Source organism: Triturus cristatus, chromosome 3_2 (assembly GCF_964204655.1).
Source record: "Triturus cristatus chromosome 3_2, aTriCri1.1, whole genome shotgun sequence".
Classification (NCBI taxonomy): Eukaryota; Metazoa; Chordata; class Amphibia; order Caudata; family Salamandridae; genus Triturus; species Triturus cristatus.
Window position 1 is genome coordinate 512,385,044 of NC_140584.1, and position 26,397 is coordinate 512,411,440.

The 26,397-nt window shown below is 42.9% G+C and overlaps 1 protein-coding gene across 4 annotated transcripts in view; it reads left to right on the forward strand.

Annotated features, from left to right (window-relative positions):
* MICAL2 (microtubule associated monooxygenase, calponin and LIM domain containing 2) overlaps positions 1-26,397 on the forward strand; it is an 812,711-nt gene that overhangs the window by 713,438 nt on the left and 72,876 nt on the right. For all 4 annotated transcript variants that reach the window (XM_085648193.1, XM_085648195.1, XM_085648194.1 and 1 more), the window contains one exon: positions 4,785-4,879. In XM_085648193.1, the coding sequence (XP_085504319.1) occupies positions 4,785-4,879 (95 nt within the window). The remainder of the gene's footprint in view (positions 1-4,784; positions 4,880-26,397) is intronic.

Genomic DNA, 26,397 nt, shown 5'->3' on the forward strand with positions numbered 1-26,397 from the left:
TGTTGTTTTCAACAGAGACTCTTCTCTCTCATGGACACCAGATTTGTCCAGCAAGAAGCTAACTCAAGAACACCGGCTCCAGGAGGATCCGCGACACTTGTACCACTCTGCACCCAACGCCCACGGCCTGAGAGCAGGTGGCCCACCGACCCAGTAACGCCTTCCAAGCGGTCCTGACCTGGGATCCAGCTTTGGACGACCTGTCCTGACCTCCTTCTCAATGCTTGTAGTCTCTTCATTAAGGGTCCCCCAGACCGGATCTGGTGAGAAAACCTCGACGCCTAATGCCACCCTTGTACCCGCACCCCCCAGGCCTAGGAGTGCCCAACACGCTGTGTCACAGCATTCCCCCACTATCCAACTTACCTCTCCCATCATGGGATTCCTTCAGCCAGCCTTCAGAACCGAGCCTGGAGTCGTTTTCCCAAACCAAGGATCACCATTGGTTTCAACAGGGTACCTGACGCCTGCTTTGCAGTCTGCACCTGGCTGCCCTTGTGCCGCTGGTGATACAGTCTCCGTGATCTTTGGTTGCCCCTCCAGTGCTGACCTCACCCCCAAGGGCCTGTGTTCCTGACCCACAAGTACTTACCTGCAATCGGTGCTTCTTGTAGGTGCCCAGCCTCCATAGGATAACATTGGGCCCAGTGACCTCTGCACCTGGACGCCCCAGTGCAGCTGGTGGTGAAGTACCTACCTTGGTCTGACCCTTGCCCAGTGTTGACCAAAACCCCTGGAGATTGAATCTCAAAACTGTCTACTTACCTGTAAGTTACTCGCCTGTCTTTTCTCCCATAGGATTGCATTGGTCTCTCACTGTATTGTACTTAGTGTGATTCTAAATACAACGTATATTTTTCTGTACTGAAAAGCAGTTCATGCACCTGTAGAGTATTGTTTCATGCTATGCAAACCTTTTGCCAGTAGTTTGAAAGTATTGCATAACAGTCTACTGACCTAAACGGAGTTTAACTTGATTCCTAGCTATAAAAGTAACTAAAGTAATATTTATGTAGAAAACGTGGGCATAGAGTTAGTCATTGAGTGTGTTCCTGCCTTGTATGAGTATGTACATCAAATGCATTCACACTACCCTCTGATAAGCCTAACTGCTCAGCACAGCTACCACTAAATTGAGAGTAAGGTATTATCTACTTCAACCTCTGCCATACCTTCAGGGACTCATTGGACTCTGTGCACACTATACCTCTTTTTGGTATAGTATATACAGAGCCAGTTTCCTACAGTACGTCCCTTGTAAAGTGGTATACCTTATACTAAGGGCCTTGTACCTCAAATGCTACAAGTGGGCTCCAGCCCTGATTGTGCCACCCACAGAAGTAGCCTTTCAGCCCTGTCTCAGGCCTGCCACTGTGTGCAGTTTACAGCCACTTTGACTTGGCATTTAAAACTACTTGCCAATCCTTAAACTTCCCTTTTGTTAGATAGACCCTAACTAACCCTAAGGGCAGGTTGCCATGTAGGTAAAAATTAGTACATGTGCTTGTATGTTTAGTATCGCCTGAAAGTGACAAATAGCCCACTTCGTTTTTCACTACTGTGAGGCCTACCCCTCTCATAGGCCAGCAATGGGAATTCCTTAATATACTTTTAAGCTGTAATTCCTGATGAGAAAGAAGTAGCTTTTTCATGTTTCATATGTTTGGAATGGTAATGATAAATCCCCCTTACTGGTTAAGTTGGATTTAACATCACGGTTTTAGAAATACACTTTTAGAAAGTAGACATTTCTCTGTACTTACTGCTCTTTGTGTCTGACAGCCTGTCTCCAATACACAGCTGGACTGGGTGACAGCTACACTTTTGTGCATTCCCTATAGACAGCCACAAACACATGAAAGTGAGGCTCATCTGCATTCTGAGCACTCACCTGAATACATCTGCATTCTGGTGGGTATTTCTGGGCAGGGAGAAATGGGAGGGGCTGATACTTATACTTCAATAGGTAGTGTTCTGTCCACATACAAAACTACAAAACACTGATTTACCCCCCGCAGATAGCTTAGCTGACTGGGTTGAAAGGGATCCTTGTGCACTTCAGAGAGATGGTTTGAAGTCAATCCCCACATCAAAGGCACTTTTGGGTCTCTGACGCCCTGAAATCAAACACTTCAGGATCTTGAACTGAACCTCTCTCAGAAGGACTGCTGTGCTGCTTAAATGACTCAACTGGCCTGATTTTCTGGAAGGGCTGCTTTTCTGCTTGTTACCCTGCTGCCTGCTGCTCCCTGACTCTGATTCTGCCTTCCCTCCAAGTGATCTCCAAGGGCTTGCTGGCTTGCCTCCTGTTTTCTGAAGTTTCAGTGCCACAAAATGCTATCTGCAATTTTGCTGCTGGAATCTGCCTTCTGTGAGTCCTACCCATGCCTCAAGTGCACCCTCCAAGTTCTGGGCCTCAGAAATGGATTCTGCGGCTGTTTTCTCAAAATCGATGCATTGTCACCCCTGCACCGATAGGAACCAACGCATCGCCCTTCGACGGTAACGCCAAATCTGTTCGATGACAGCAGGTCTACAGCCTGCGCATTCCGACTATGATGCATTGCCTTCACTTTAGCGAAGCGGGACCACAACGCTGCGACCTGACTGCGTGGAAAAGACCTACGCAACGAGCCCTCAGTGTCGCCGCTTTGCTCCATCCAAGATACTTCCTCACCGGGCCCTGCCCTCCATCGTGGTTGGTGTGTACTTTGGATTTGCACCAGTCCCTCACAACCTCAAGTAACCCTTTGGCTGCTTGTGACTTTTAAGCACTATTTTTGCATTTAATCTTTAAAAATTCATATCTCTACTTCTACTGACTGGAGTTTTCTCATTTTGGTCTCATTTTACTTGGATAGATATTTTCTATTTTTCTAAACTGTGTGGAGTCTTTTTTGTGGTGTATTCATTCTATTATTGTGTGTGTGTGTTTTGCTCAAATACTTTACACACTACCTTTTTAGGTAAGCATGACTGCTCTGTGCCAAGCTACCAGAGGGTGAGCACAAGTTATCTTTAGTGTGTAGCTAGTTTTCCTTGACTAGAGTGGTGGTTCCGGGCTGACCTGGGTCCATACCGCAACGAACCAGGAATCCCATTTCTAACACTCTTCCTTTACAGATTGTGATAGACATGGAAGACACATTACATCAACCCATTTTCTTTTTTAAATGGCTGATCATTTTCCTTTTTAAATATTTGATTATGACAGTCCTAAGTGTTTAAGCATTATGTGAAATTTATTTTATTAACTTACCTTTTGTTTGATACTGGGTGGAGTTCATTTTTGGATACTAAAATCATCAGATTTGTCACGATTGTTTTCTTTTTATTTTCTAATTAATTCTCTAAGTTGCAGCCCAGAGGGCAGGGCTCTGTCAGACTGGTATTCTTGAGTTAAATATCCTTTCCTTCTAGCTTTCTGTACCACACTCTGTACCAGAGGCACAACTAGAGCCAAATATCGGGGGGGGGGGGGGCTAGGAAAATATTTCGGGGGGGGGGGGCTAATTCTTCCAGCAATAGGCAGGGTGGAGATGCAGGGGCTATAGAAGGGGTGAAAAAATAACAAAGCCTCATTATCAATGAAATGGTCTTTTAAAGACCTGTGAAGTACTTGATGCAGCTGTGTGTGTGCCTGGGAAGCTGTCTCAGCCCGGGCTGCCACACACGATGGGGGGGGTGGCTTAAGCCCTTTGAGCCCACTGGGCGTTGCGCGCCTGCTCTGTGCAGATCTTCATTGCCACAGCAGAGAGACCACTCCAGTTCTTGTATGTTAAAAAAAATATGTACTTTGTGAGGTCAATAAATGGCTCTGCTTTAAATTAACATACATTCTGAGTACACAGTCTGAGCATCAGAGTAATTTTGAGCTCTTCACTCTAGTGAAAGGTTTACGTTTAGATTTATATTAGAAAAATGAAAAGAATAAAAAATAGTGGTGTAGATGGGCACTGAGAAGAGAAAAGAATACTACTCTTCCTGCCTTTGCAGCTGCTCTGAAAATCATAATTGCATTGTCTTGTAAATCAGATTGTATTTATCAGCAGAATCAGTGTGTGCTCCAGCGAAAATCCTTTGACATGAGCACCAGATCCGCCTAATATATCTTGCCGGTGTGATGTATGCATTTTTCTTTCATTTATGACATTTTAATCATCGGTTCAACGAGGTGATAACACTCTCGAGCTAGAAAAATAAAACTGACATTTGTTTGGACATTATTAATGAAATATTTATGTTGTAAGGGCCTGTGTGATAAAAGCTCGGCCTCCCAGTGCATTTGCTTCTGATTACATGAGATTTTTTTGATATGACCAGACTTTCAGACGCCAGCTATTTTACAGTGAGCAGATGTCATTTACTAAAAATGGGTGCCAGATGCTGCCGAGCACAGAAGAGTAATTTGTTTAAGGGCTGGCACTGACTTTTTGTCTTCAATTACACTGTATGTTTGGTCTTGCGCAATCACAGGGTGGGCTGGCTTAAGCCACACACCTACAATCTTGGGTTTCAATTCTCAAAGCATCCGTGCACTATCATCAAGCCTAATTGGGGCTGAGCATAATTAATTTATGCACCACGCTTTGTACGTTTAAAAAATTATGAACACACGCAATGAACCTTTTAGAAATGGACAAGGGCCATGGACTAAATTAACAAACCCTGCCAAGTAGAAGATTAGCTCTCAGTGCAGCCGGAAGAGTTGGGGGGCATCTGTGCCATGCATGCAGAGGCGGCATCATAGCTTTATTGATATTTGGTTCCATTTCATTTTTCAGGTTCAAAACGCCCATCTGGCAGAGCCTATGTGAATGGCGACTACAGCAGCTCCTCGGATGATGAACGTGAAGAAAAGACTTTATCGCCGCTGAAGGTAATGCTTTCTCAGTACCGAACGACTGGTAATGAAATGAAAGATTTATAAAGCGCTACACAAACGAGAAGGTATCTAGGCGCTAGACAGACGAGCAGGCAGAGGTCGACTTGTCAGGTATGTTAATAGAGGCAGGTTTTTAAGCGCTTCCTAAATTGAAACAAGTTCGGTTCATTGTTGAGAGGAGTAGGCAGGGAGTTCCAGAGTTTGGCGGTGTGAGCAAAGCTTTTACCTCCCCATTTTACTTTATGTATCTTGGGCATGGACAGGTTGCCACTGTCTGACGATCTCAGTGATCTGGCCAGGATATAAGGTTTGAAGAATTGCAACAATTGCCAAGGGCCCTCTCCGCGTGTAGCCTTGAATGCAATGCATAGAGCTTTGAACTGAATGCTTTGCTAATAGGCAACCAATGACGCACAGCAAGAGCCTTGGAAGCCGAGTCAAAGCGGGTGAGCTCAAACAGGACTCTGGCAGCGGCATTCTGAGTCATGTCTTGTGCACTGAAACATCCAGGGCTGGCTTTAGTGCTGGTGGCGCCTGGTGCGACAATGTTTGTTGGTGTCTCCCAATGACCACCGCCATCACAGATTCCATCCCTATCACCCTTTAATAGTGCCCAAGTCTCCATAATCACTCTCTCTCAGATGTATTTAGTTATATAGTGCCGCTCATAACAGTGTAGGGTGTCAGAGCAGTTTGCATCACACATACATTACAAAGAGACTATCAAACCTATGTTTGTAAATCAGTGCATAGGAAATATTACATAAGCCAGAGGAGTACAGGGTGTAGGAGTGATGTCCTATTGGTAGGCAGTGTAGTTTAAGAGTGCTTGGTCTAGAGTAGCACAAACAAAGAATTTAAAAAGAAACACCATAGTTGGGGGTTCTCTTCTAATAATAAGAATCGTTTTCTATCCAAATTAACCCTTTTGCAACATTAATCTGTGCTCTAATCTATACTTTGTAGTTTGCATGCAGTTTGTTTGATGAAAGTTAATAACACGCTGTTCTATATATACGAATGTAATTTATAAATTGCAAGTAACAAAAGGATGTACCTTTTAAAAGCAGTAACCCACTGACCTATTTATTTACATTATGTGCATGTTCTGCATGGTACATATTCTTTGCTACCTTACAGTGAGTGAAAATCTCGAGATAAAACTCCAATCTTTCTCCAGGAAGAACATTAATCACAGGAGTTAGCTTGACATTTTTACTGTTGCCTGGAAATTGCTGAAGGTGAGGAACATGGCAGCAGGTGCTGAACACCATAATCAACTTGCATATACAGCGCCCCCCAAATTCAGCACCCGCGGGCAGTGGCACCGGTCGCACCAGCCTAGAGCCAGCCCTGGAAATATCCATGTTGGTATTTCTCCTATGAAGTGTCTTTCCTTTGCTAGCTGCCGACCCTGTACATGCTTTAAGCTTCCAGCTGATAGGTTTTACCAGTGTATTTCATTCGTGGACAATCCCCTAATATTAATTTACTCAGTTTATAAAATTCTGGCAAGTGCAATGCAACTTGCTTGAGTAAGGCCTATTTTCTGCTCATGTGTATTGGGTGCAACCCTGTTGTACCAATATTACACGGGCAACAGAGGGCCATGGTAACCTGGGTACAAGGCCAGATGCTTTGGGTTGTCATGGAGCTTTTCCCCCACATCTGTCCCTACAGATGAGCCTGCTGATAGAGCACTCATTGTGCTCCCTGCAAGACACCATGACGGGAAACGCAGGAGGGTTTACCAATGGTGAGGTTGACGTTCTATCATGTTGGAGAATGGACTTAAGAAAATCCCGAGGCGCGAAGGCTCTCCTGGTGGAAAGAGGTGAGTAGGATGGGGAACTCCCGTGCAGACTGATGTAACAGCTGTTTTCCCCTCTAGAGAGCCACCTCTTGCGTACAGCTGGTCACTGGGAGAATCACCATGAAGGGCAGCTTGGATATCCCTTGTGACTATTCCAGTCTCTATCATCAGCAATGGCAGAGGCCAATAGATGGAATCTCTCCATCCATGGCAGTAAGATCTGTGAAAGAAATGAAGGAAAGGCGACCCAGACATCAGTTTGAGAAACGTGCCGCAGAAGGATTGGATCAGGAGGGAGCAATCTACAGTCACAAAGGTGTCTTCACTGGAGGAGAAGCAGAAGAGTCAGTGAGTGAAGGAAGGCTAGTACGGTGGAGTTGAGCAAACAACCCTTAGAGAGATAACTGGGTGTCTGTGTAGGTGTGCGTTCTGGCTAAGTGTGTGCCTGTTCACGACTGCCTGTCTGTTGGCGCATGTGTGTGTGTAAATGATGTAAGTGTGCGTAGATGTCATGCAGAGGGAGAACCTCTGCTTGTGTTTGCAACAACTCTCATGTAGCAGAAGAACTATGCATGGCACTCTAATGTCTGTAATCTCTATAGTGGGAGTTCGAGGCACAGGAGAAAGAAGTCCCGGTTTGACTATTATGATACTAATATAAAACTATGGTAATAAGTATAGGAAGGTGGCAGTAGTCTGATATTTGATAGTGGCATTTTTTTTTTTTAAATCTATGTTTTGCTTTTGGCAAACACGTTTTCATCTGTCATTTTCATTCCTTGGTTTGCTGACGTATTAAAAATGATGTCATTTGAATATTTAATCAGCACCTAAATGTATATGGAAGGCGACTGGACTACGTTGGCAGCACCCTGGCATGTGATAACAAATATTCTGACAGTGACTTATGAAGTTGTAGCACGTGAATTTAGTAGGACTTTAAGCTGGAGCAGGAGCAACTGTGGGTGTAATATCTTCGTAAACAGCCTTTAAAGCAGTTTACATTTCTACTCATGCTATTTAAACTTATCACTTTCTCAGTGGTCAAGTGACACCTTCTTTAAGGCAATTCTTCAGTATTGTGGCAGAGGTGTTTGTCTACTGTGTATCTGTGCTGATATTCGACACCACACTTTCTGGTGAGCCCTTAACTTATTTGCTGCTGCAGTGAAATAATGCCTCTACTTAACTGTGGCATACCTGGACGCATGCAAGCACTGGAATACTCCATAGTTTCCCATTCATGAGTGCCAACCAAACCTATGGCTGTTTGACCAATGCGCATGTTTTTTTAAACTATGCTGTAAAATATGTAATCTGGCTCAATTTCTTGTGCGGGAAGCCATTCCAAAGGTTCTTGCAAAGAGTCAGGCTGGCTATGCTCAACAGGTTGATGAAATTCTGATAGGTATTATCAATCCACCTGTTTTAAAATTGACCTGCCACAATTGGTGTTTCACCATAACCACTAATTACCATCCTGAGAAAAGGCTATGATCTTGCTCAATCGCAAGGCTGTAACAAGCAACTTTTCACAGGAGAAGATCTTTTCTAGACATTTCAGTGCCTGTTAACGCATCTAAAGGTTTCAAACAAATAGATTGTAACAAATACTTTGTAGACAATATGGAGATGCCTGCATTTGATATACAAAAAACTGTAATGCACATGGTCCGTATCTGCCAACTGCCTTGGCAGTCTTACATTGAGGTTGAAACAACCCCTATGATTGCATTTCTACCCACGCTTTTGTATGGACAGTATTCTTGCAACATAAATGTTAAGTGGAAGTCTCTGTCTGTTCATTGCGGATTGTAGGTTTATTCCTAAATTGTCACACTTATTTGAAAATTCACATGTTCGGAATTTGAACTCAATAGAGATTCACCGCAACATTTTGTTACTTATTCTCTTTGGAGCTAAAAAAAATAATAATAATCTAGAGGCGGTTGTGAGATTAGGCATTTACGTAGAAACACACTCAGACTGGAGGATAACGAAAAAATACCAAAGTCTCTATTTACCAGTTGTAAATATTGTGTAAGGTAATCTGTTGTTGTGCTTGTGACTATTTAAGCTCCTGCTACATTTAGGTGCATGCGGTATGTTGTTGTGAAGAGTATGTCCGACCGTCAATAAAGGTACCGCAGCGCCAACGTTTATATCCAGGACTGGGCCCTGAAAGATGACACAGTTTTGTGTGGCAGCAGACTTTTCATTTTGAAGGACGCCATGTTTATTTTGGTGGCCACTGGTAGACAGCCCAAACAACTCCTGCAATCTATTATGTTACCAAATACAAATACCCGCCAAGTTTACATCTCTCAGTTCCATTAAAATCCATCGAATGGCTAGATGCAAGACTGATTTGAACAGATAAATTGACATTTAAAGTATTTGAAATGGCATGTGTGAGTACTTTCTACTTGCTTTGGATCTTTGTAGATTGGTCAATGGCACCACATTCTTACATTCTTTGTAAACGTCCACGCATTCTCTTGGAGCATGTCAATGCTAAAGAAAAGTCTAAGGGCCATATGTAGGTAGAACGTGTTTTGCGATTCTCTAATTGCAATTTTTAGGGAATCGCAATTAGAGAATTGCAAAACGGAATGTAGGTAGGATTAGCAAATAATTTTGCGAATCCTACATATTCCTTAATTGCGAATTGCAAATTGCAATTCGCAATTAAGGAATACCTCCCCATTCATTCCTATGGGCCTAGAGGCCCATAGGAATGAATGGGAAGACATTCTCAATTAGCGATTCTCAATTAGAGAATCACAAATTGAGAATGCAATTTCAAGTGTGCCAGGGTGTCAAAAGGACACACTGTTGCACCCCTGAAATGAGCATGGGTGCACATGTGGCACACATACATGCCCTAAGGACATGTGTGTGCACCACATGCCACTTTGAAAAATGCAAAAATATCTATTTTTGAAGGAAATCGCAAATTACCACCAACCTGTAGTTGGTGGTAATTTGCGATTCCTTAATCCAAATTGCACCACGTTTTTGGTGCTTCTTACATTGCATTTAAGGAATCGCAAAATTTGCGATTCCTTAAATGCAATTGCAAAATAAGGAATCGCAAATTTAGCGATTCCTTATTTTGCACGCAGATTTGCATTCCTACATACCACTTAGCAAAATTGCGATCGCAAACGCCGAAATTCGGCGAATTTCGGCGTTTGCGATCGCAATTTTGCTTTCTACATATGGCCCTAAAATAATAAATAGATGCTGTTCCTGTGCCATTTAATGGCCCATTTACATTTAAGTTTAAGCAAATAAAATAACATCTGATATGGTTTCTCAGTGCTCCGTGGGGCCTCTAGGGTGGCTTACAGCCCTATACAAATAATTGCGAAATCACCATATGCCTGGAAACAATCACACAATCAATTAATATCCATGTATTGCTCTCACTTTTCCGTCTGGTTGACAATTGTGCAAGAGTTTTGTTTAAGGGATCTATGAAATGGTCATTGTACCAGTATGCTATGAGTGGCGCTGCTCGAAATATCAGTTTTTCATTGGTGACCATAAATGCTCAAAGAGACCAAGACTGTAGAAGGAAACTGGTCCGCTCAGGGTGCGTGGAGGTATGACTCAAATGCTAAACTGTTGGCAAGGTGCACATTATCCTTAATTCACTATTGTTACACGCAGTAAAGTTATAGATTGGGCTACAGACACTGACATGGTGCTACGTTAGCATTGCTCCAGTATGAAAAGGGTGCATTATTAAACCAGTTTCTATATTGCCCCGCCCCACAATTTGTAAAGCATAGCACTCAGGCAGTTTCCCTATTTCTGTCTGTTTTCAGTATTGCCCCAGCTCTCAAAGCTCCATTGTATTTACCAGATTCCATTTCCTTGTTATTAAATGTGCAGTGTTTTGGCCTTTTTAAGTCTCTCTTTCCCAACGTTTTCAGTTCACCAATATTATCCCCGTTGCCACATCTCTCTCTTTTCAGACCTTCATTTCAGTTGGCTGAGAAATGGTTCGATATTTATCATCCACTGAGACAGAATTGATCGGGTCCAATAAATAACAACCAATTACCACACCAAAATCCTAATTTAGGAGTATGTATTAGGAGGGATGAAATTTATGTCACAATACTTGTCATTTTGTTCTGTGTGGTGCCAGGAACTACTGCACACATCACATTTTAATGACAAGCTTGTAATGGGAGACTCAGTATTTTGTTCCATTTGGGTTTCTGTAAAGTGTTATGAATTACCATGTATTTCTTTCAGAATACTTTTGGTCATATACTAAGAAGAGAGAATCAACAGCCATCGGTTATCAGTTATATGATAAATCAAGAGTGGTAGTCAATCAGTTGAAGAAATATACCTTCAATGGATGATTGCAAAAAATGAAGCTTTAGAGAAAAGTTAACAGAGTAAGAAGTGAATGAAAGGTGATGGCAATTGCCAGTTTAAGGTGTCACGCTGCCAAGGGCTGGGTCAAACCATGAAATATAGGACACAGCAGTGGGATAAACGTGTGTCTGCTTGAATAGAAGGGTTTTTAGCAAGCTACTAAATTAAGGAAATACAATTTCCAACCTTAGAAACAGTGGTAAGGAGTTCCACAGAGATGGACACGTTGAGGGTCCTTGCTCCATATTGCTTGTGATGTGTTGCTTCGAGTGACAGTAAGATATCATTTGCAGATCATAACTATTTACTTAGAAGATAATGGAAAATTAACTTGGCTAGATAGTTTGCCGATCAGCCAGGGGGAGATGAAATGCTGTCATTTATTTAGTGGACATGAGTGGAGAGAAATCTGTAGGAGTATAAAACCGGTTATGTCATTTGAGGTAGGCCATTAAGGAGGGTGTTCAATAATCATGGTGGTAGATAACCGCCACACCAAGGATTGAGACAATATTCTGAAAGAGGTGAAGTGTTTGTAGAACATCTTTTAAAAATGTCATGGTGTAATGCAGATATAGAGTCAGCATTTATTTGGGGTTGAATGTCAAGCAGGTCACTAAGGATGTGAGCCTTTACCACTGGGTATAGGAGTGATAGCAAGACTTCAAGCTATAGCAAAGGTAGGGGAACCTCGATGAATAGCTAGTAGTATTTGAGAATTCTGTAAGTTATGTAAAGCACCATTATCATATCCACATGCCCCATCCCTCACTGTAAAGCACTTTTTTTAAGTAGACACTGCTTGCCCCAGCATGTAAGCACAATTTTAATACCTGTTTACTGACACCCCTTGTTCCTGTTAGGCAACCTCCACTGGTTTGCAATCCATTTCTGCAAATTTTCTATCCCAAACCGCTTACTTCCAAATTGTATGGCCCAGGTATGGCTTATGGTATCTACTGTAGTGCTCCAAAGCTGTGCCATGGTAGCCTAAGTTGTGATAGCTGTTGATATTGACCCTAAAGGGGCAGAAGGTATATCACCCTATTGCACTGGGATTGTTGGCGCAGACCTGTAATGCTTCTCTCTCACAAGTACCAGGCACAATTGGCTGCAATGGTTGCTTTCTCAGGGGCAAATAGACAGCCAAGACTAAAAGCAGTCTCTAAACATGCCTTCCTCGAGGATTGCCCAATCTCCCAGCAGACCTGTGCCAAGGGATTCTGATAGAAATGGTCCTGCGCAGAGTGTGCTCTTTGTAGCAGTGGGAGAGCTCATGGGGCTCTAGTGGCCCTAGAGGGCCAGACCAGGGGGACCATCGGTAGCTGGGCTTTATGGAAACTAGAGCCCTAAAACCATTGGCAGGAAGTATCTTTAGGTGTTATAATGGATGCATTACCACATGCCAGCAGATGATGAGGGAGGCTGAGACTGCAATGTGTCTGCATACTTTACCCGATAAAAGGGGGGCAAATCCCAGAGAGTTTGGAGAATGACACTCCATTAAGCTCTGTTTCCAAGAGGTTATTTGGACTTATTATTGGCCTCTAGAGCTGCATAGTGTTGAGTTGCAATCCATGTTTGAAATCAGGCCCTTCCCCCAGGGGGTCCCCTTTATTCTGAGGTGAACCTGTCTTTGACATTGTCTCGGTAGGGCCCACTCCAAATGTTCCTATGAAGTAAGAGAGAAACTTGGATTGTAGATCCTGGAATATGAAATGGCTGTAGCTAGAATGAACGACTTCTCATCTTTAGAAGAATCCCGAACTGGGAAGATTATACGAGTTTCTAGGTGTAAAACCAATATAGTGTGCAAAAATGAGAATGTGTTTTAGTTTACCCTAAGTAGCCGACAAATGTGTCGGTCTCTTACTATGTTTACCAAGAGTCTTAGGTTGTTTATAAAGCCTTTCCAGCTTAATGTAATACTTTAGATGCCAAGCCCATATGCGAATAGCTTGGGATATAAAATATAACGTAAAACAAAGCATACATTTAAGAGTTATTTGTTAATGGCAGGGTTATGTTAGTCTTTGTGGCCATTCGCCCAATTAATTAATGCGGAGGTATTTTCAATAACTAAATATTGTTGTAACTTGTGTGAATCTGTAATCCATCCTTGCTGAAAGAAGGAGAAAAGTATATTTCATGGTACCTGTTCCCTATGGAAAGGAAGGTGGACAGTGCCCATGCTGTTAAAGCAGATCTCCACCGCATCAGGAAAGGCCCTAGTACATCAGTGGGTGAATGCTCCTATTGCTGAGTCCTGAACGGTAAAGTGAAGTAACACATGATCTACATTGTATGGAGGTTCGATGTGCTCTATGTAAATGCATTCGTTCATTTTAAGTCACTCACTGTGAACTTATTCCTCACAATCTCTGATGAGCTCTGTGGGTACCAAACGGTGTCAAATAGTGCCATGTCTGGGAGCACAGCCCAGACAGGCGCTAGTTCCGAAAAGCTAGCAGTAACCTTTTCTTAATTAAAAAACAAAATGGCTGACGTTCCCCATTGACTGTAGTGTATCTCAATACATTCAGAATTTGACTAGTTCTGAGTGACAGTCTCTGACAAGTAGTAGCGGTAGATGGAAATGCCCCCTCACACAACCATACCCTTTATAGCCTTCTGCTCTACGTCTGTGACAGGCACAACCGTACTGCTGTACCAATCCGAACATATGTTCCTTTCAAATGGTGGCGATTAGTTTAGAGCTGTTATTAAAACTCACAAACTTCCATCCAAAAACAGGTCCATCCTCATCGCTGTCGTCATAGCCACGGCAGCCATTTTAAAGCAGCACGACTGAGGAGACTGCCATGGCGGGCCAGCGCTTGTGTGCAGCAACACAACTTCATTCCAGAGACCCCGCCGCAGATGAAATCTCAAATGTAAGCACGCCTCGCAGATGGGTTTTTAAAGAGGTTTTGGCAGAGACTACAATCATCAAACCATTGAAAACTGAAAACAAACAGATGCACATATCCCTGGAGGGGCAGCAACTTCATTTAGCGAGCTACTAAAAGCAGACTGCATGGAAAATTATATATTTATTGTAATCAGAGCTCTTAAACGAAGCATGCCGTTGAAAACAAAACCCAGGGTATTATTAGTTTGGGGCTCATTGTTTCCCCTCTGTAGGTCTGATAAATGCTCAAATATGCGTAATATAATTTCCACATCTGTGGCTTTTCCTGTACTTACCAATGCACTGAATCGATAATGTGCAACGACTGGTTCAGCAGAAAGAGTTTATTAAAAGAAACAACATTGATAGCTCAGAAAAAATATAAAGGGATTAGTTAAACCCAAAGTGGATGTGTTCAGGGGAGGGGAAGCCAGCACAGCGCCTTAACTGAAATAGCCTGTCTTCTCGGTGCCAGTTCTACGTCACCGGAATCATTAAAAACATATAACGGTAATAGAAGGAACATCACACTACCAGGTACCTCATTGTGACATCACAGGACGCAGCATCTTAACAGATCGTCTACCCCACTGCATGTCATGACAGACATTGTTCTTAGCCTTGCGCTTTTAACCGACCAATTATTAGTCCAGGAGTGGAGATCGTGTCCTTATGGACATGCAGTGAGATGGTCACTCTACATCACCTGCCCGTCGACCCATTGGCATAATAAGAAGTGACACCACATGGTATTTGACCCTAATAAAACGACAGTAATGTGATTCAAATTGCCAAAAATTGCAATTGTCAATATTGCAAAATGAATCATCCTTCTCAGAAATAGATACAAGGTAGGCTTATAAATCACAAAATGAAGCGCAGGGGTCATAGCTACATCACTTCGGGCAGGAATCAGTTTCTTTGTTAACTACAAACAGGGGCAGTAATATGAGTCCATCACTCTGTAAATATTGATGAAGCAGAGGTGCGGTGCATTCTGTGGGAGAGCGGGGATATGAATCAATCAATCAGAGTGTTCTTATCAAGCATGGTTGTCACCTCGGGGGCCTCAAGGTGGTGGGACCTCACGTCCTTGGTAGAATAGCCATGTCTTGAGCTTTTTCCAGAGTTCCAGGAGTGAATGGCAGGTGCGCAGGTGAAGGGGGAGTTCATTCCAGGACTTGGCGGCAAGGAAGGAGAAGTAACAACCCCTGCAGCAGCTCCGGTGGATGCTGGGGGGTGTGGGCCTGGGCGAGGAAGGAGGAACGGAACTCCCTGGTGGGACAATGGAACGTCAGCCAGTGGTTGATGTAGGAGGGTCAGAGGTTGTGGAGGGTCTTGTAGATGTGAGCAAGGAGCTTTAAGAGGCATCTTTTCTGAACGGAGAGCCAGTGGAAGGCTCTAAGATGGGGGTGTGCTGGTTCTCCTGGGGAGGTTGAGGATGAGTCTTGCTGCGGTGTTCTGGATGGTCCGGAGGTGGTTGATTAATTTGGTGGTTCTGGTGTAGAGTGCGTTGCTGTAGTAGAGGCAGCTGACGATGAGGGCTTGGGTGACTGTTTTTCTGGTGGAGATGGGATCCATCAGAAGGTCGTGCAGAGCATGCAGAGGGTATGGAAGCAGGAGGAGGAGTCGGCATTGACTTGGTTTTTCATGGTAAGTTGGCTGTCCAGGACGATTCTGAGGTTGCGTGCATAGTTGGAGAGAACAGGTGCAGGGTCGAGTGCGGTGGGTCACCAGGAGTCATTCCAGTGTGAGTAGTTGTTTCCGAAGAAGAGTACCTACATCTTCTCCGAGTTGAGTTTGAGGCAGATGGCCCTCACCCAGTTGGCAATGTTAGACATGGAGTTCTGGAAGTTGACGCTGGTGGTGTGGCCTGTAAAGGAAAAGATGAGCTGTGTGTCGTCGGCGTACGAGATGATGCTGAGTTCATGAGAGCGGGCAGTGTCTGCTAGAGGTGTCATGTAGGTGTTGAAGAAGGTAGGCCTGAGAGAGTAGTCGGGGGAAGCCGCAGATGATGTTCTAGGGTTCGGAGGAGAATGGTGGTAGATGGATTCTCTGTGTTCGAACGGAGTGGAAGGAGGTGATCCAGTTGAGAGGTTTGTGTGGGATGCCTAGGTGGTGTACAAACGTTGTGGCAAGTGTAAGCAGTTGGAGGAGTAACTTTACTCCAAAACTGCAATGGTTTGTCAAGTGGCAGGGTTCAGGGAAGAGTTGGACACTGGCTAAATTCAAGTCATACCTGAGGCAAGAAATAAATATCCTTGCACTAGCTAAAAGTCACACAAAAAGTATTCCAACTGTTTGTAGTGGGGTTTGGATAGTGGAGGTTTGTATAAATAAAGGAACACAAGTAAAACAATCGGCATCAAGGAAAATATCAAGAAAATTTTTTCAAGAAGCACGCTTTTACTACAGAATCAAAAGTAAAAGTGGATATAGTGATTAAAAAGAAGTGGTACTATTGAAAAGTGAAGTAGCGCAACTCAGTTCCTTTATAATCCTACTCACATTACCTCTGGCACCACCTCTCTCTTGTTCAGTCGGTAAGATAAATAAATAAATTCATCTCAGTTACTGTGAAGGTAGATAATATCCAAACAAAATTGAATGCAGTAAGGCTGAAAACCCTTTTTCATCTACAGTTCAGTGTTGGGCAGGGAAATGTGATGTAAAAAGGAGTCATGCCACTCTCACGTTCTCATAAATGCCATGTCTTACTACAAAACACACTTACTCCTGGTTTCCAGTGAGAAATTGTTCCTTTCATGGTCACTGTTGTCTTATTCAGGGGGCCTGATTTAGCCACAATGGCCCACTGAAATTAGAGACCAGAACAAACAAGACTAGACTAATTCTCTATCATGCAAATATTACAAGTTCATAGACATTCTTCTGTCATTTTCAAGATTTCCAACATGCTTTACTGCTCATTACATTTCGTGAGATACTTGCTGTGGCATGAGTTTGCATCGTGTTAACATTTTCGAGATTATATCTTCACTTCCCTGTAGTTACAACCGATACCCCATACTAACAGGGTCTGTGAGGTAAGTACTTGCTGTTTGTGTTGCCCATAAAATACGGAGATCGTCAAATTCTTCCCGAGCTCATAATTCTACCTTGTGTGAAGCAAATATAGATAAGGACATCTAGTTAGTGAATGAGTACAATCCTGTGTTGTGAGCTGATTGAAAAATCGGTGCTGCAGGTGAAGGGCCCTGTCTCTTCCCACTTCTCTTCTGAGGGAAATGGCATTAACCATGCGGGCTAAGCCACTCGTGCTGTTACCACGCAAGTGAAAGAACAACGGCATGTGTGTTAAGGACGCAGTCATGGTTGAGACTGCGTGGTTTAGGTAGGTATTGTTTAGGCATGAGTTGTTCCATCATAAAACCCTCTTCTGAAAGTCCTGACACTGTTTGATATCTGGATCTTCACTTAGTCTGTGTAGATTGGCAGATGGGATAAAAACAATTTTTATTGCTTAGCATAAAACAAACCTATTTGGGCATTGAGACAGCATTGGATACATATACAACTGTTTTATTTGTAAACTCACTGCACTAGAGTTCCCTTGATGCATTAGAAACGTCTGGTAAGTATATGTCGGTTCAGCAAAGAACAACATGCCATCAGCTATAATTAGGCTCAATGTAAACTATCAGGTAAAAGGTAAAGCTGCACCGACGGCAGACGATGTGTCCTGAGAGGTGTAACAGCGGGTGTTATCTTTGACGAATGTGTAACTACAAGATATCACCCCGACACATGAGATCTGCATGGTGCTAGTAGGCATCATCCAGTAGAAAAACTACTGGTGTCGGAGTACGAACACGTACAGGTGAGTGCATTAGGCCTCACTTTCGGGGTGCATGTAACACATGCATTGACGCACGGCAGGGATATATCAATACAGAACATATTTATTGCCCTGACGAAGGCCCCCAGACCCGATTGGGCTAGTTGAAAGGGCCGAAACATGTTGGCACAATATCGAGGGTACATTTGAATCAAATCAGATCCAAAATAACCCCAACACAACGTTTTTAACGATACCAAGAGAACCCAAGAATAAAGGACCAAGTAAGGGTATTCTCGCAGGTATTTTTAATTAAAATCTGGTTCCCTGCTTAACCAGTACCCACTTATCTAAGAACTCCCATTATATCATTGGTTGAGTCCGCCCGGAGAGTACCATCTTCTCTGGGTGTGGAGTATTTGCCTATGATGAAGCATGTCACTATTATGTGAGTGAGGCTTTTACTTCAATATCTTGAATATTCCACCTGATATTTGGGCTGTGAAAGATTATTCCACTACCACGGCAGATCATTATCCCCCACTTTTCCTAGAACAGTTGCTTATTGTGTAAAAAAAGTTGAGTACGGGAGAACGCAACTGTGTCGTTTACTCTCTCACTCTCCACGTGTGATAAACAAAGCTGCACCTTACCCTGAAGTATAGCTATTATCACAAACCCGAGTTTCTGATGAACAGGCAAACCCCCCATGAGTTATGTTACCGAGCATTCATTCGCAAGATAAGGTTTTATTCATGAAAAAACTATAATTATATTTATTCATGGAAGAAATTGTTACGACGTTCTTGTATGCAAGCAAGTAAAAGGGACTGCCAAAGGTGAATGTTATAGTAAATAAAGCATCTGTGTTATTACAAAAGAAAAAGAAATCAGGGAAACAACTTTTTCAGGGATTAAACAACTGCAGAACACTAAAGAATAAGGAACATTCAAGCTCACCTATGTCGAAGCAGACAATCCCATAAAGAGCCAACCAGTTATTTCAGGACTATTGGCCGAAAGTTAATTCTTTTTTTAAAGAAACCTAAGTTGCATTTTGAGGTTTAGCTTTGGGGACAGCTTTAGCTATCTCACAACATTATTATTTTTCTAAAAAATTCATGCAAAAAAAAAATGCATAGAGAAAGAAAAAACACCATTCACAGTCCAACCACAGACTCTTCATCAAGAGCTTTATCATCGAGATCTGGACAATTTCCAGTCACTTTAGTCACTCGCCAGTTCCTTTGAGAGTATGAAGAGCTGCCTTAGCCTCATCTTCCTTTGAGCACATCAGAGTCCACCCTTTGTGAATCACTTGAAGCCTCGCTGGTTTTTGGAAAAAAACGTGGGCCCTGCTGCTTTCAGAGCGTCAATACTCTGGCGCAGACTCCAGCACCTGTCCATAGTAGGCTTGCTGAGATCCGAACGAACAGAAATTGACATGTCCTCTACTGCACACGGTGGGGCAGGATGGGCTTTTGTATATATCGCCGGTCTCAGCAAAAAATGTCCTATGTAGATTAACATTGGTCGCGGTGGGCAGAGCGTGAACTAGACGGGATCCTGTTACCTTTCTGATATATTGGCAGCTGATGTGACCATTGCACCTACGAGTTGATATCCCAGTCCATAAGACCCGGATAGGCCTTCCCAAGCAACTGCACAATATACTGTCGGGGTCATCCCCTTCCTTCCCTTCCAGAATGCTGAATACTTCTAAATTGTTCCTCCTTTGGCAGTTTTCCAGATCTTCAAATTTTAACTGTATCAAGGTCAGCCAACACTCGTGGTGCCCAATAGATTTGGTCGTTGCTGATCCAACTTCCTCCATATCTGCAACACGCTGCTGTAGTTCACCAAGATCAGTAGTCAGGGCCATAACCTTACTAGTAACTTCTGCTAAGGGCAGCTGAATCGCCTCACTATCTGTCCTCATTGATCATGATGCTGCTGCGCCTCTGTTTGCGGGGTCTGTATAAACTGTAAAATCTCATTAAGAGATGGCGCCTGAGTTTCTTCTGTCTCATCACTAATTGTTGTGCTGGTTAAGAGGCCTGCTGAAATCCCCACAGCAGAAGGACCGGGAGAGCAACTGCCCATTAAGCCGGCACACATGCCTGGTATATGACTGCTTTTGCCTTCATACCTGTAGTAGGATCTATGCCTAATGAACTTCTCCCTTTTGCAGACAGACTGGTCTCTGTACTGGTGTTAGATAGATGTGAAACAATCACTTTCATATCTCCATTTGACCGCACCCATTGCGTATCGGTTTACCTTTAAAACCAGTACAAGCAACCGGGTTCTTCATCCGAGCGGGCTTGTTTTTACCCTATTGGTCCCTTATAATTTCCTTCTGCTTTTTATTGTTGCCCCTGCTGGTTGAGGACCATTACCTTGATGATGGTCCCCATTCCACTTTCTCTCCCTGGTTAGTGTTTGTCTCACACTCTCTCTCCTCCTCCAGTAGGGAACTATCTGCACTTGTTATCATCTATGCTACTGCTGCTGGGGAAAGGGGGAAGGCACATTGTTAATTACAGACAGCGGGGCTGCCGCTGGGCTGGCCGTTGAGGCCATAGCAGCTGCCTGTGAAGCCTGTGAAGAAACATCATGGACTTCAAGCTCATGTGCCTCATGTGCTGGTGCTGACAGAGGCAAACTGCTACAATGTTGCTCTATTTGATCCGTTGGCCTCTCTTCCGCCATCATGTAGCCCTCAATGTGCTGAGGTGCACTCACTGCCGCTGGTGTGGCAATTATGCCTTAGGGTGCTGCTGCCATCAGCATATCTACTTAAGATGTCTCCTCACCAGCAGCTACTGACTCGCGGGCATATGCCTGTATCAGACCAGCCGCCATGCAGCTACCAAACAACTTCAAGATAGGACGCCCCACTTGGGAGGCAGAGTCAGATGCTGTTCCAGGTGTGCCGCCAGCTACCTCAAGGTGGCCCGCCTCCGCCTGAGTCCTGGTGGTCTCTTTTTTCAAGACTGTAAGCAGCTTGAGACAGGTTCCTCCGCTTTTTGGTTCTTTCTTCTTTTTACATCTTTATCGTTTCCTCTCTCTATAAAAAAAAAAAAAGGGGGCCTTTTGCTTCTTTCATGGAAACTTAACTATGGGCTACACACAAGCAAGTGGGGGGTAGTTCTCTTTGGGAGTTGTGTCTATCATCCACAGCTCAAGGTGGGGGTGGTTCCTCTTGCCAGATATGGGGAAGGGGGTTTGGGGCCAAGGAGGGGGTGGCTTGGAGTGGGAGAGGTGGCCACACCTTGAAGGCACACAGGGGAATGTTTGCATTTGGCAGTTGGGGGAATGAGTCCGTTCATAAAAAAATTAAAGGACTGTTGGACTTTAATGCAGGGAAGGATGGCGGGAAAATCTGATTTGTTTAGTAATGACTAGGTTAAGAATAATGTGTTGGAACGTTTCTGGACTCAACTCCTTTAACAAACAAAATCTTGTACGGGAGGAGATTGAGATGTATAAACCACATATTATTGCTTTAACTGAGGCACAACCGGCATATAAAGATAGACATCTATATAAACATCTTCGCTGTAACTTACGGATGGCTACATCCCAGGCTGCCTCTACACGGAGGTTGCTATATTAGCTCAAAGGGTACTTAAGGTACTTAAGGCTGTATCCGGTATCAGGGGAAGATGGCTGATTGTTCAACTACTGGCAGAGGGACTGAAAGATGTGATATGTGCTGTCTATGGGCCGAATGTAGACGATCTTGAGATATTGAATGGGCTCTGTCTGGAGTTACTGGAATGGTCTAGAGAAATGATAGTAATGGGGCACTTCAATTGTGTGATGAGCTATGCACCAGATACAACTAACCATTCTTTTCACGAATGACAGACAAGGCCGTCTTTTATGGAAATTGTCCGACTACACAGGCTTTCAGATGCTTGGAGAGCATTATATCCCTCAACACCAGGGTACACATACTATTCTGCTCCATACAAGCATTACTCCTGGATTGAAATTATCGGGCATATTATCAAGAAACGGCGTTAAAATTATCGCCGCTTTAGCGGCAGAAAACTGCCACTAAAGCGGCGATAATGGGCTTGATAATATGCCCTAGAGAATTCCAATAGAAGCCCATGTTCTGGTGTCAACATGGGCTTCTATGGGAATTCTCAAGGGCATATTATCAAGCCCATTATCGCCGCTTCAGTGGCAGTTTTCTGCCGCTAAAGCGGCGATAATTTTAACGCCGTGCTTGATAATATGCCCCTATATTTGTTAGTCTGGGGAATTTTGGGAAAATTGATATGGAGATATGCCCTAAGGTATCATCAAATCATAACCCTATTACTTTAGGCATCAATTGTTCTCTGGGTGCTGGTCAACGATGTCAGTTTTAATTTCAAAGACACCTTTTCAGTAACCCAGAATACCGTAAAACAGTGGAAAGCTCTCTGGCAGGATATTTAGAGGTCAACGGCGACACAGCATCGCCTCTGGTTGTATGGGATGCACTCAAAGCTTATGTCAGGAGGGTAATGACTAAGTTCATCTACCTACAGAATCAGAATATCCAAAATTATGTCACCAAACTGGCTCAGGAGGTTTTACAATTATAAAGGCCTCACGCTGCTGCGGTCAAAGTTAAGTCAGGATTTAAGGGAGAAAATTGCGGCTACCTACGTTAAAAACAAGGCCATCCAGTATGAGTATGGGGATCAGGAGGGTCGAGTATTAGCCCACCAGATCTCACATAGGAAGGCTAGGAGCTCAACTAAAATGTAATGATGGTGTAGTTGATACTCTACTGCATGATATTGTAGAGCAGTTCTCGCGGTTTTATCAAGAACTATGTAGACAAATGCCTACATTTTGTGCGGAAGAAGCAACAACATATGTAGCGGGTAGTAGTCTGATGAATCACAAGCTATGGTAGTAAATACGGATATAACCGCCATGGAGTAAAATCCTGCTATATCTGCTCTGCCCTCATGGAGGGCAGCTGGGGACGATTTAAAGACTTTAGAATACTACACAGTTTTTTAAGATCTCATAATTCCACTATTACTACAGGTAATTCAGTACATGGATGAGGTTGGCAAAGTTCCAGACACTTAGAATGTGACTAGAACATCAGTTTTTGCAAACAAAGGCACTCTGCGTGAGAAGAAGGGTTCTTATAGATCCATTTCCCTTACCAATGCTGACACAAAAATTGTATCTAAAGTTTTGGCTATGCGGCTGACCCCGATCCTGCCAGATTTGGCATCAAGGCAACAACTTGGATTTATCTCAGGCAGGGATACTACAAGCCATAAAAATACTGCAATAGCTGCATTCAATGTAGCAGCTAGGAAGGGGATGAACTGGCTATGATTCTATTGGCTGCCAAGAAGGCCTTTGAATGAGTTACTTGGGAATTTCTGTGGAGGATGTTGGAGACTTTTGGGCTAGTCAAAAGATTTTGTAAGTAGGTGTGTGCTCTGTATAAATCTCCATCTGCTAAAATGACAGACGCAGGTATAGCCTCACATCCTTTTCAGATAGAGTGAGGTACACGGAGGGTTGCCCGCTCCCTCTTTTAATATTTGCGTTGTATTTAGAACCTTATTTGTTGGCATTACAGAGGATGCAGGGATTAGCCCAATGGTATCTGTCGAAAGGGGGTTTAAGATTTGCGCATATGCCGATTGTGTGGCAATTTACACAGATGACCTAGTGACGGCTATGAAGTGCATTGTGGAGAGGCTGAGAGATTTAGGATAGTTTCCAGCTATAAATTGAATATAGCAAAAAATCAGCTATTGCTGAATTTTGAGCCAGCCACACCAACAACCGGGAGTTGTAACTACAGCTACCTATTTGGGAGTTCATTTAAGCACTATTGTAGATCGGATTTTTGGATTCAATTATGAGCTTCATTTAAAGACTGTAATTCAAAAGCTTTGGTTCTGGAATAACCTATCAATAAGTATCTTAGGGTACTGCAAAGTGATAAAAATGAACATCCTTCCCAAATTCTTGTACCTTTTTCGGGCAATACCATTAAGGGTGCATAACGTGTTTTTAGGAAGGTAGAGGGGGTATTAAATTAGGTAGTTTTATTTGGGGGTGTAGGAGTGTGAGGTATTCTTTAAACTTACTAAAACTTCCGTATCGGCAGGGGGGCTTACAGTTTCGAGATTTTAAGCTATATTACTGGGCCGATTTTGCCGGTCGATTGCGCACTTTGCTTGCTACGGAAGAACTGGATCTATCTGTGTTTAGTTATTATTTAGAGCTGAGAGTAGACTTTTTGAATTGGGTGTCAGACCCTAACTACTATTAACGGGTCAAGTTTAAGTTTGTTAAAGACACCGCCATTATATGGCAAGAGATTTGTGTTAAGTATTCAATAAAGCTAATAGACTGGGATACTCCCCTATGGGATATTCCTGCATTTCTGGGGGTGTTTCATGACTCCTCCTGCATAATTTGGCAGTGGCTAGGCATATCTGTGGTGGGGCAGCTGTTTGATCTCAACTTCCCGCACACATTTACCGATTTGGAGGATGTTTGCTCTACCGCGCCATCACTTTTTGAAATATTTACAGCTTAGGAATTATTTTTGCACTGAGGACAGGGCAATAATGGAGTTAGAAATTTCAAAGGTTTTGACTGATATTCTTAAAGCCAAGCGGAAATCTCTGATAAGTACGGTCTATCAAGGATTTTGTGAATATAGGAAAGATGACAGCCAGCGCCTTGCACTTAAATGGAGAATAATTGCTCTCTCAGGAGGTATCCCCATTATAAATACATCAGAAAGACTATGGAAGGTGCTGTACATTATGTGAAGCTAAAGCTGCAGCAGCTCAAAACTATTTGCATGTTATATTGTACACTGGACCGATCCAGGTGGGGTGCAAATGTAAATTCGGATAAAATCAGATGCCCTAAGTGTAGATGCCAATCTGCTGATATCTTGCACATGCTGTATACCTGCCCACCTTTAAAAGTATATATATATATATTATTTTTTTTTTTGCATTTTTATATAGCGCGAACTTGACCCAAAGTTATTGGAGCACTTTACACGAGCACCGTATTTACATTACACATTCAGGCACGGGGAGATTAAGTGATTTGCCCAGAATCACAGGATATGGACGCGACCCCGAGGCTGGAACCCTGGTTTCCAGCACCAAAGTCGGCAGTCTAGCCGATGGACCACATCCTCTCACCTATATTGGGAGGAAGTGGGCCAGATAGCCTCGGCAGTGTTAGGATATGAGCTTCGGAGGTGTCATTAGGAAATAGAATGGAGTTTGATGTTGGGTTGAGGAAATTGTTTTCTATACTTATTGTATCTACCAGGCTTTGCATAGCCAGGTCTTGAGTTTCAGTAATTACCCCAGGGATTATTGATGGTGGGCAATGATTCGGGAAATATATGATCTAGAGCTGGCTCTAGCCAGAGCAAGGAGGGCCCAATCACTCAGGAGGTTCGAGAGAATTTGGGCACTGTTCAGGTGGAAGTCCAGCTCTTAAAAAGGCAATTCATTAACACATGTGAATGTACTGTTTCTCTTTTTTTCCCTTGCAGCCCCCTCTCCCTTTCTTTTAGCGACTTAAACACTTTTATGTATTTGGCATAGAGTGTACCCATTGCTTATCAAAGGGGTATATGGCTTAATCATTAAAGATTCGATAAACAATTAAAATAAATAATAAAATACATTCATAAAAGGGGCTTTTCGTCAGCAGGCTTGATTTATTGATCTGTTAAATTGTCATTCACATTTTACTACCACCACAGTATTCCTCATGAGGTCATGGGTAAACCCGCTTTACTCATTGGCTCACTTCACTTTGAGTGACCACATAATTCCTGCGCACATTGTACAGATCCACCTAAAATAGTTCCTTTCTCTTCCACGACAATGCTGGTTTAAAGTGTGCTTACTTAATTTTATTTGTTATATTAACTTTAAATACTGGCTATTTATTTTTCCTGTACTTGTGGTACCCAGTTAGATTATGATTTATTTCCTGTCTCCTTTTTAAAGTTGGTTGGATAAAGTACTTAAGTGGCATTGTATGTGATTTAAATGCTTGTTTACATGGCAATTTATTATTTTCTTTTACTGTCTGAAATGCATAGAGTAACCGAAAGGCGTATTATTTAAAAACTGCTAGTAAATCAGCCACACCAGCATTTTCTTTTTTAATACGACAATTTTCTTGCAAACATCGGGTGGCTGGCACATTTTTTTTAATTCTTTTTTTTTTTTGTGGCATAAATGTGCCATAAAAAATAATTTTTTAAGAAAAAACTGATTGCACCTGTGAGGTTTGCACTGTGTGCCAATTTTGACACTCATCCAACCCTGTTTTAGAGAAGGCAAACTTCATGTAGGGCATAACATTTTTACACAAAGCCTGCAGGGCCATCTTTAATTCATATGCTCAAGTGAGTCAGTCTGGTGCCACATTGTGAAGAAGAATACACATGTCGCTTGGTAACACCTTTTACATAACATGGTAAAATATGAACTTTGACTCAATGTTAATAAGCATTGCAGGCCGCATTTGCATTAGGAATTATCAGTGATGCCAAAAGACAC